The sequence below is a fragment of the Neurospora tetraspora genome (assembly GCF_033439725.1).
Source record: "Neurospora tetraspora strain CBS 560.94 chromosome Unknown B0H65scaffold_3, whole genome shotgun sequence".
Taxonomy (NCBI): domain Eukaryota; kingdom Fungi; phylum Ascomycota; class Sordariomycetes; order Sordariales; family Sordariaceae; genus Neurospora; species Neurospora tetraspora.
The window spans coordinates 1,885,400-1,896,715 of NW_026944385.1; the positions used below are offsets into that span (position 1 = coordinate 1,885,400).

General features: G+C 44.5%; 3 protein-coding genes across 3 annotated transcripts; 2 read left to right on the forward strand and 1 right to left on the reverse strand.

The window, feature by feature from the left end:
* Nucleotides 1-218: 218 nt before the first annotated feature.
* B0H65DRAFT_423841 (uncharacterized protein) lies at nucleotides 219-1,701 on the forward strand (the record flags this gene model as incomplete). The annotated part of the gene is made up of 5 exons (XM_062824484.1): nucleotides 219-415; nucleotides 481-716; nucleotides 798-1,216; nucleotides 1,288-1,470; nucleotides 1,546-1,701. The coding sequence occupies 5 exons, from the start codon at nucleotides 219-221 to the stop codon at nucleotides 1,699-1,701; spliced, it is 1,191 nt and encodes a 396-aa protein (XP_062682894.1).
* A 1,011-nt stretch (nucleotides 1,702-2,712) lies between these two features.
* Nucleotides 2,713-4,100, forward strand: B0H65DRAFT_587719 (uncharacterized protein; the record flags this gene model as incomplete). Its single annotated transcript, XM_062830987.1, has 4 exons — nucleotides 2,713-2,885; nucleotides 2,979-3,133; nucleotides 3,257-3,948; nucleotides 4,074-4,100. 4 exons carry the CDS (start codon nucleotides 2,713-2,715, stop codon nucleotides 4,098-4,100), a joined length of 1,047 nt encoding a protein of 348 aa, XP_062682895.1.
* Nucleotides 4,101-4,455: 355 nt separating this feature from the next.
* Nucleotides 4,456-7,969, reverse strand: B0H65DRAFT_538479 (uncharacterized protein; the record flags this gene model as incomplete). The annotated part of the gene is made up of 3 exons (XM_062829093.1): nucleotides 5,793-7,969; nucleotides 5,072-5,104; nucleotides 4,456-4,565 (listed from the first exon to the last, which is right to left on the reverse strand). Exons 1-3 carry the CDS (start codon nucleotides 7,483-7,485, stop codon nucleotides 4,456-4,458), a joined length of 1,836 nt encoding a protein of 611 aa, XP_062682896.1. The 5' UTR covers nucleotides 7,486-7,969.
* Between the last annotated feature and the right edge of the window lie 3,347 nt (nucleotides 7,970-11,316).

Below are 11,316 nucleotides of genomic sequence, written 5' to 3' on the forward strand. Positions count from 1 at the left end.
GAACACGGCAATGCATACAGAATTTGGATCAGCATACGGATTCAGTAAGAAGCTCGCGCAGCTACATGGGACTGGGACGGCCAGAGAGACCCTGAGGGACGGGAGAAAGAGATCTGCAGAATGTTATCCTGGTATAAAAGGTCGCCGTCGTCATCTGACATAAGGCGTCCTTGCTGTCACTCTCGTCTTCAACTCTCAGAGCTACCAACATTGTCAACATGCACATCCCTTCAGCGCTCTGGTTGACGGCGGCCCTCTCGGTGCCCGTGTCGGCCTTGAATCTCCCCTCATGGGGACAAAAGGCCATTGACACTGGTGTGGCTCTTCAAGGCCTCAACGCAATGGCTTCTAGGAATGCCTATCAAAGGTTCAATGGCAAGTGCAACAGGAAGAATGTCAAGGTCAGAAAGGAATGGTAGGTACTTGCAAGACACAATGTTACTAGTTACCCATAGGTCTACACTGACACCATGTTGACAGGCGCAACCTTTCCAAATCTGAGAGACGCGATTACATCAAAGCCTTCAAGTGTCTTTTGGAGAGTCCCAGTAGTCTTCCGGCAGGCGAAGCTCCCGGTGCTGTCTCTGCTTTTGACGACTTGATCTACCTTCACTTGAACGTGACACCCATCATCCATTGGTCGGGTCTCTTTCTTCCCTGGCACCGCTACTACCTTCATGGTTTCGAGCAAGGTCTTCAAAAATGTGGCTACAAAGGTTCGTCTAAACTCTTTCCCTTCCCTGATCGAACCCCGTTTCCCGCCAGCCAATGGTCTAACCAAATCCGAATCACGACAGGCGCCCTTGCTTACTGGAACCACGGTCTCGACGTCGAAAACCTCCTCGCCTCTCCCATATTTGACGGTTCAGACACCTCGCTCGGCGGCAACGGCGATCCGGTCCCCCACGGGGACTCAGGCTTCATATTCCCCGGTTTCACCGAAATGAATATTCTCCCGGCAGGGCCCAACGGCCGTGGTGGCGGCTGCGTGACCACGGGTCCTATTGCCGGCATGCAGACGCACCTCGGGCCCGTAGGATTGCCAAAATACGGAGAACCTGGCAACTTGACCGTGGCAGAGAACACTCTGGCTGATAACAGGCGGTGTCTGAAGCGCGACCTGAGCGAAGGGCTGGGGAGAAAGTTTGCTACCCTGAGAAACACGACGGATCTGATACTGCAGACCAGGAATATTTTCGAGTTCCAGACCACGCTGGTGAGTTTCCATCTAGTCGTTCAAGGTTACCTGCTTGGCCAAGAAGAGATTTTGTTGACAAGAACATCCAGGAGGGCGACCCTCGCTACCACCCGGAAAAGCTGGGCGTCCACATCGCCGGACACTTCATGATCGGTGGTGATCCCGGATCCGACATGTTTATATCACCCGGCGACCCGGTCTTCTGGCTTCATCACGGGCAGCTCGATCGCCTCTGGTGGATCTGGCAAAACTTGGACTTTGAGAACCGGCAGGTGCGTAGCACTTCCAGGAACTTTCCCTCCCTTGTTTGCAGTATGGTGTGCTGACTTGTTGCGATTGCTATACAGGGCGTCTTTGGCACGCACACCATCCTGGACCAACCCCCTAGTGCGAACGTCACGACGGACGAGACCATTGCCATCGGTCCAACAATGCCTGATGTGCAAATAAAAAAGCTGATGGATACTGTCAGCGACAGCCCCTTCTGTTATGTATATGAATGAGCGGGCGGCAGATGCAACAAAGCATCCGTTCCTGGTAGGCTTGTTAGATTGGCTTTATATGTATGACGCTTTTCCCAACCTTCAAACACCGGGCATTCCCAAAGACTCAAAATAATACTAAAGCTGTAGAGCCTAGTGAATCTCATTTTATTGTCAGGACGTCACATATCTCGATTTGAGTAGACACGTCTCATCTTGTGGGACATATCTCACATTTCTTGAGCACTTCATCTCACAATTTGTTCAGTGTACACGCATCCTGTTTTGCACACTGGCCTCTCCGGGGACGTCGGACGAGGAGACTGAGGAGTCAATACGTGCACTTCAGAGAACCATGTCATTGTAATCTCCAACGCGTTGCCTGATATTGAACAACCTAAAAGGCATTGTGGAAGAACCAAAAGAAGGAAGCGGAGAAACCGTAACAGGAGAAGGGTGGTAGAGAAAAAAAAAGCAAAAAAAAAAAAAAAAAAGAAGCAAAAAAATTGCCCGCCCGTCTCCGGGATCGAACGAACCGCTTCTACTAGGGAAGGAGACAGCCAGGAGAAGTTAGCTACGCTTCTGACGACTGAACTACCGTCCCCACGGTGGTCTGGTGACAGTATCTGCCAAACACAGACCTTAAGTACCAGGTAGCTACCTCTATGAGACCTGGTCTTGGCTCACCAGTACAGAAATTGTGTGCCCAGGGCAGGAGCCTGCTGCCGATCCGCACCATTCACTTGGGACGAGATTCAAACCATTCACTCCGGTTCTCCACCCTCCGAAGGCAACGCACAAATTTTAAGTTTGACGAGTACGCGGGGTACAAATGCTGAATTAGAAAACCTTTCTCCTTCCTCCTTCGCACCTGCCTTGCTCCCTTCCCAAACTTCACACTCTTTCTCCCATCCACATTTCGGGCCCCTCCTCGTCAACCTCAGACATACACAGTCACTTCCAATCTCCGTACGACCACGCGGCCTCGACAGATATTGGAACCGCTGTTATCCAACCATTCATGACTTAAAAATGAATCCAGATGCATTTCCAGCGCCGGTTGCTGCGTTGGACCACCCCGTCATGGACAAGATGATGCAGGAGCTGGCGGCAATGAGATACCCAGATCGGCATACACCGACACCACCAACTTACACCAGCGTGGTCACCACGATCAGGTACAACGATGAGTATCACCGGAACTGGTTTGTGGCCCGCCAGATTGCCAAAACCCACTTCGGCGTTAGCCAGCTCTAGGACCCTCTGGATGAGATTCTGGAACACTCCGGGCGTGCAAGCGTGACCCCCGCGCAACGCGCAGCAGCAGCCAAAATCCAAGAATGGTATCTAGAGGGGTCTCAGGATGTCATGATGAGGTTTTACAACCTCGGATTGAGCCGCGTGTTCACCGCGGCACACCTCTATGCGCTGGATTTTAGTTTGTGGATGAGAGGTACGTTTGTCGCAACTCCCCAGTAAAGCTACCTACACGCGAACGCCTTCGATCAACACTCCTTAGCTGATATACATATATCACCTCTTCTGTTGGCCCATTCTAACCAAGCTACATGTCCAGGATACGCCCTCCCCCGCGGTGACTTTGGCAACGACAGATTTTACTACACAAAGCCGTCAGCTCACGTTGGGCCTTTCTCCTCCGAGTACGACAATTTCTTCGCAGAAAGATTCCGTGAGAGACACATGGCCAGCCGTATGGTTACACCCAGGGACATGTCTCCCCAGAGTGCACCAGGCCGGTCCCAGCATGTCACCATCACCAGCACCAATATCGACCCACTAGTGAGAGAGGAGACCGAGCGAGCCAATCTCGAGATACCTGCGATACAGGCTCCCCCAACGTCGACAGCCCGACCAAGGCGTGATTCAAACAAGCCGAGCCTTGACGCTGGTCTTCCGAGCGCCGAGATCAACCAACCATTGAAACAGGAAGCCAAGCCAGCTCCTCCCGCGAACTCTGCGACAGAGGCCCACCTAACGTCGACAACTAAACCAAGCAGTGGTTCAAACAAGCCCAACATCACGAGCGGCGACATTGACCAACAACTGAGACGGGAAACTAAGCCCGCTCCTACCGCGACCTCTGCGACAGAGGCACACTCAACGTCGACAGCTAAAGCAAGCCGTGGTTCAAACAAGCGGAGCCTCGACGCGGCCGACACCATGGCCCTAGCTCCGCAACCCAAGAGGGCACAGCCAGGACTCCCTCTGAGGACGCTGACCAGCATGGGCCTGCTTGGTCGCCATGAGGTTCATTTACCCGCCCAAGCGAAACAACAGTCGCAGACCCCGACTGAAGCCACACAGAACAGAAACCAGTCATATGACTCATATAGACCTCAAACGTCCGCTCAAGACTCCAGAGGACGTCCTAGGCCAAATTCAAGACCCTGCGGCAATAGAGCGTGTCGGAGCCCGGACCACGAATTGGCCGACTGCTTCGGGCCGCCATCCATTTTCGGCGACATTGAGGGGTGCCCTTGGTGCAACACCAAAGAACACGCAATCGACTGTTGTCGACGTCTATCTAATATCGGAAAGAAAGACCTATTTGACATCTTGGTAACACGACGGGCCAATTTGCCGCCAATTCGATCTACCATCTCCATTCCTTCCATGGCAGTCTGTTTCGGAAAATTAGATGTGCTGGCTCAGACTATGCCGCTTCTAAGAACCACGGTCAAAGACTCCTACATTGAGATGAGGCCTTGGGAGCATTGTGATAGATCTAGGCTTCGTCGGGACCCCTCTCTCCCGTCAGACCTCGTACTCTTTATGGACAGGCTGCAGCGGGATTGGTCTAACATCACGACACAGACCATGTGGTGTCATGATAACCCAGATACCGTACCCCAGGGCATGACGGTCTTTAATCAGACATGGACCAGTGAGCTTGTGCCATATCGCACGTCTTTCGAGGTGGCCGGGGTTTTTGTCAACGGTCGGGGTCGCTACCCATTTGGGGCCTCCAGAAATGGGATAAAAAGAATCCAGGTTGGCCACAGAAGTATGGTTAACCTGCGCCTCTTAGATTTGCAGAGGGAGCAAGCTGCGAGTCAGCAACAACGCAATTGAGAGCGTGTAGGGAGAGTAACAGGAACGTCATATTGAGTACTTGTACATTAATGTAATCATTCATTGTAGAGTAGACTTTCAGGCCCAAGGACGCATGCTACTACAGGAGTCGGTGTTGGGGCCGAAAGGCGCCGGCGCTCAAGGGAGAGATCTCGCGGGGTGGCGTCGGAGTGGCTCTGAGGCAACACGAGACTACGCTGCAAAGGAGACGGCCGTCTTCATATAGATAAACAGTTGTTAGACCCTTCCTCCTCTCAGGAAGGGCTAGAGATTAATGTACTTTTCGACCTCCCCTTACCTTTGGCATCACGTCCCTGTGGGAACGCTCTGTCTGTAGACATCTCAAACATTGTCCATCCTCCACTCCTAATATAGATCAACTAATCGTTGCTTCATATCATTTGCTTTGGAGAATCAAGTCCCACCATGTGCCACATCGTCGTTCGAATCACACTTTTACTCTCATGTCCAGATGCTGATTGAGTGCTTTTCGAGCTCTGAAAAAGGTTATTGTTAGCGTCCAAAAGGTCATCGAAATGCACGAAAATGCCTTGTCACAAACCTTCAACATCTGGAAAGGATATGGTTAAGCATCTGCAAGATCTGGCCACGCGTTTGCTGCTGCGTAAAACACATAATCACAGCATCGTAAGGCATAGAAGACTTCATGGTGGGATGGGATGTCGATTAATCATTACTAGGCGCTCTTTGGGGGGCCCAACGGAAGCCAAGCACCCCCAGACAACAGCAACCTATTACAATACTATATACATAGAAAAAGAAACCGAGAATGATCCCGCCAGGGCATCTACTCCAACCACGAAAAGAAAGGAACCGACCCTCCACCCACCCAACAAACTACCCCACCAGGGCACCGCCTCCCCAGCTGGCTGGGAAGGTCAGTCAGTCCAGGCATTATACCTTCTAGAAGGTATAATGCCTAAACATAACCTTCCCATAATCCAACTGGGTGCGCATGACCCTCAAACACTCCCCGCCCTTGCCCTCCTCCCCCTTACGGCCATCGCACTGGTGACCCACCAGAATGGTGGAGCCGCGCCCCAAACCATTCTTCACCAAGCCATCAACGCAGTACCACTGCGAAATCGTGCCCTGTTTCAAAAGGGAGTCGAAGTTCTCCCAGGCCTGATCGTGCACGGCGATGTTGACCACGCGCAGGAACAGCGTCTCGAGACGCAGACCGCCGGTTACCTGGGGCTTGATCAGGCGCAGGCGACGCTTGATCTCGTCGCTGAGCAAAGCCGGGGCGATGAGGCGCTCCCAGAGGTCGGGCTGGATGAGGCTTTCGACGGAGGGGCGGGCGCTGGCGACGACGGTGGTGGTCTCTGAGTCGGAGAGGGTCAGCTGGGCTAGAGGCTCGCCGGTCTCGGTGAGGGAGCGCTTGGATTTGGTGGACTTGAGCGTCGGGCACGGAGTGTCGGGGACGGGTTGCTCGGGTGCGGGGGAAGTGGCGAGGGCTTCCTGCTCGAATTTGGCGAGGCGGAGCTCGAGGAGCTTGTTGTTGCCGGTGAGGACGTCGCGCTCGTACTTGAGGTCTCTGACGATCTTCTGTAACTCGGCGATTTTGTCCTCCTTGGTGCTCTTGGGGCTTTTGCTGGTCTTGTCAGCCTTGGATGCATCGTTAGTGGTGACGGCAGTTGAGGCTTTGCCGGAGATCGCGCTGGTGTTGCCGATGTGGTGAGTGATGAAGGCGATCTTCTGCTCGAATCTGGCAAACCCGTCGACGAGGAACTTGTACTGCGCGTCGCGGAAGTTGGTGGCGTTCTGGACACTGCGAAGTGCATGTGAGCTCAGCTTGCTGTAAAGTGCCTTGAGACCCTTGTTCTCGGCGTCTCTGCCCTCCAGGACACGATACATCTCCTCGATCTTCTGCTCGAGACGGTCATGCTGGTCCTTGAACAGCAGTCTCTCGCGCTGCATGTCTTCCTTTGCGAGCTTGAGTTCCTCCATTGTCAGTACCATCACCTCCTTTGACTGACCCAAGACCTCCTTGCATTGCTCCTTTACCTCCCTCACGTCCACCTGAATCTCGTCGGCACCGTACTCCAGGTTGTAGATTTGGTCAACCATGGCCTCTGAAGAATTAATGATCGTCTTGTTAGCGTTCTCTGCCATCTGCTTGATCTCCTCTTTGGCTTGCTCCGACATCTTCTTTGAATCCTTCTCCATCTCCTCTGAAGTGTGCTCGAGTTTCTCGACTTGCTCGACCATGGCCTCACCAGTAAGAGCCAGTGCCTTGACGCATTTATCTGCCATATTCTTTGAGTCGTCCGCCATCTCCTTTGAGGTTAGCTCCAACTGCTTCTTGAAATTCTCCGACATCACCTTGAAAGCCAGCTCAAACTGCTTCTTGATATGCCCCGCAACTTCCTTCGAGTCCAGCTCCAGCTGGTCTTTGATCTTCTTCTGCAGCTGCTCCAACTGCTTGGTCGCCTGTTCAATCTGCAGCTTGGTAGCAAGATTCAAGCTGGCAGCCTCCTGTGCGCTTGCGACGAGGTTGAGGAACTGGCCCTTGACATTCTCAAGATAAACCAAGGCGACGGTGAAAGCTTCATCAGCTTGAGAAGTTTCTGAGAGGCTGTTGTTAACGCGAGCGATAATCTCCGCCAACGCGTCCGTGGTGTTGACAAGGTTCGCGATGCTCTGCACCAGCGCATCCTGCGGCTCCTGGGTAGCTTGCGGGGTCGACATGACTGCGTCGCGCTGCCTTGTACTTGCTGTGGCTGTTATCACGAAGTGAAGAAAGTGAGGTTTTCAAAAGAGAAATGAAGAGGGGCTAGCTGCGTCGCGCTGAATTTGCTTGCTGTAGCTGTGATGATGGAATGAAGAAAGTGAGGTTGACAAAGAAGAAGTTGTAGTAGTGAGAGGGGTGTGCGTTCATCCAAGCTTGTAGATGCAGTTGCTGAGGAAGTGAGAGAAAGTTGGGTGACCAAACCGTAGACTACGTTGATTTTTGAAGACTGGTTGACGTTGTTCAGTTCAGAAAGTGAGAGTGTTTGGAAGTTGGAGTGGGAAAAGGTAAAGGTTGAAGGTGAAAGTGATGATGGTTGAGGAAAACGAAGAGGAAGAGGAAAGGATGTGCCCCGCCAAGGTGAAATAAATACAGTGTGGAGTGTGCGCGCGTTGCCGTGGTGACTTGTTCTACAGTAAAGAGCCCCTCATTGCCCGTCGAAAGGGATATTTTCCGTGTGTCATGCAAGGATACCGCTGGATACAGCTGCCGGTCACTGTGATATTACTGGTCATGATCGATATGGGTTCAACGTGGCTTGATTGTGTGTGTGTGTAAGACTGGCTCTATAGACTTGAAGCTCTAATATCTGGGTAAAAATCCCGTATATCCTAGTCCAATTGGGTACGTACACGCTCAGTAAATCCCCTAGCTTCTAATACACTCCCTTAAATTTAATACATAAACTACGTCAGATCTATCCAGAAATGCCCTAAAATACCCTAAAATCCTTCTAAAACTAGTTAGAAATAATACTATTCCCAAATTGCTTCCTCGTTATAGTAGCTTTTAAGCCGTTACTCGTAAAAGTTTTACCCTACTATACTTACTATTATATTTACCAATTCGTTACCCGAATCCTCCTTTATAGAGTCCTCTATACCCTTCGGGCAGCCTATAGCAATATTTCTACTACTAAATTCTCGTAATTGAATTTATAACCATTATAATTCTTTAAGCCCTAATTACTCTATAGACTTCAAATATACTATAGGAAGGAGGCTCTTAATAAAGCTATTTACAATCTACTCCTTAATCAGTACGAAAACTACATCTACTAATTTCCTCTCTTACGCTTACTTTAATTAATATTATATATGTTGATATATTTAAATTTAGTTACGAGCCGAATTCCCTCCTTTATAATAAATTATATTATTTATTTATTATTATAATCTATAGGCGTAGCCTTTTAATTTTCGAACCTTAGAATAAATTCGTTAAAGAGACAGCGAATATAAATAGCCTCCTTAGCTCCTTAATTAAAGGATAATAATTTGGCTTCTATAAATAAAGTTATAACTATATTTTATTTATTAGCTCGCTAATCGATTATAGCGCGTAAGAATTTGAATATAAACGCTTATAAATTCTTTTAATTAAGAAAATTATTTATAAATAAGGAATTAATTATAACATAAGAATCCTAGCGGTCTTTACTATTTAGTTGAATGGTATAATTTTAAATTGTAAGAAAGTAAAATAATATTCGATTTATAATTATATAATATATTAGATTAAGATTTGAATTAAATCGAATAAATTTAAAGATTAGAAAAACTACATCTAATCGCAACATAATAATAATATAGAGAATTAAACCGATTTTAATTTAATACATATAAATTTCATACGGGGCTACATTATTTTAATAAAATAAGAATTCTTCTTTAACTATAAGCATAAAAAATAATTTTTTAATACGTTTAACCTTCTCCGCGATCTTTTAAATATAATTGCGTTATAATAACTAAATTAGTCTCTTCTTTCAATTTCAAATAATTTCGATACCTAAAAACTATTTTAGTAACTTTCTACCCATTAATTAATACTTCCTCTCTATAGCGGCTACTACTTCCTTAATTATAGCTATCTCTTTATTTTTATACCTATAAATAATAACAATATCGTCGACGTAGAAGAAGAAGAATATATTATCTTTAATTTAAAATATTAGATTCTATAAGGAGAGGGTTTATACTTATAATTACAAAAGTTTTAATAAATTCTTATTATTAAAAGAGGGGAAATTTCCGTAAATTACATAGCGTACGTAGTAATTAAAATAATTAACCTTTCCTAATATATTTAGAGTGAACTTTTATAAATATTATTTTATCGAATATAATATTAATAAAAGTATTCTTTACATTATATTAAATTAAATTAAAATTAAAGTAAACGGCTATAATTATTAGGATATAAAACGACCTAATTACTAGAGTCATTATATATATTTTACGTACGCTATCTTTAAATTACTAATCCCTACGTACAATTAAACGTACTTTATACCTAAAAAACTGGCCATTTTAATTGAATTTATAAATATATACCTATATCGAACCGAATATTTCGTTATTTCCTACTTCTTCGATATTAATTTATTTCTAAGACTTCTTATCCTTATACTTATTTAGGTATTCTTTCTCTATAGCTTTAAAGAATTCCCTAAAAGAATAAAAATTAAAATTACTGTAATACTTTAGAAGAGGTAGAAAATTAGTTTAATAGAGGGTCTTTAACGTATCCTTTACTTTATAGCAATTAATAATATCTTTTATTATTTTTAATTTAGAATTATAGCCGGGATTAATATCGATACCCTCCTCTTTTATTTATTCTAGGAAGGTTTAATCTACGATTTTATCTCCTTAGAGGCCTATAGGTCGATTACGCTTTATAAATAAGAACGACGCAGCCTAATAAAAGTATTAATTTATAGTTAGCTATAATTCTTTATTGGAACGAAAGAGGTCAGTTATTAGAAATACAATTAGATTATTAGGAGGTATAGGGAAATAGCTTTCTTTTTTATTCTTTGAATTTAAGATTATATTTTAAAAATCCAACGGCGATTGTACGAGTAGTAATAATAAAGGTTTTAGAGACTTTTACAATATTTCTAAATTTAATAATATCTTTAATATTTATAGGACTTCTAAAAATTTAAATTACATTTATATTTTTAGAAACTTTAATTCTTCCTCTTCTTTTAATATATTTTCAGTTTCGGTAAAAAAGTTTTAAATAATAGGGTTAATAATTTTATTACCTATAATAGATATAGCTTCAACCTATAGGACGTTTACTTACACAATATTCATTTAATAAAAGTCTTTTAATCATATAATTAGTTTTTTAAGGGAGATATTAAAAGTATTATAAATTTCTTTAACGTTACTACTAAAGAAGACTTCGTTTTTATTAAATACGACGTTTCGTATTATAATAATAGAATTAGTATTTAATTAAATGGCCGATTTAAATACAATGTTCAAATTTTATTAATTTATTTTATTCTTTTATAATTTTTATTATAAAAATAAAGGTTTTATAATTATATACTTTAAGATATACAATAGTAAGGGAGGGGTTTAATAAAGGAATAATACCGTTTTTAAATTAGTAGTACATTTCGAATTGATTTTAAGGAGATTTCTAATAATATTCCGCCTTAGGGGTTAAATTGTATAAATATATAGTTACTTTAATAATTTTTTTTTATAATTCGTAAGGAAGATTTATACTTAATTGTATTATTATACCTTTCATTTTAATTATACCCCCTAAATACTCTACGCTACCGTTTTAAATTTGTATATAAAGTACTAAAGGCTCAATATTAATTCTCTTTGCTATAAATTAAGTAATAATTTTTTTGCTACTAATTATTTCATTATTATATTCGATTACCCGAAGTACGATTTAGTATTAAATCTATAGCCCTATATAGAGGGATTCTAAATACGTAACAATAAATTCGGCTTCTCTATTACCTAAATAATATA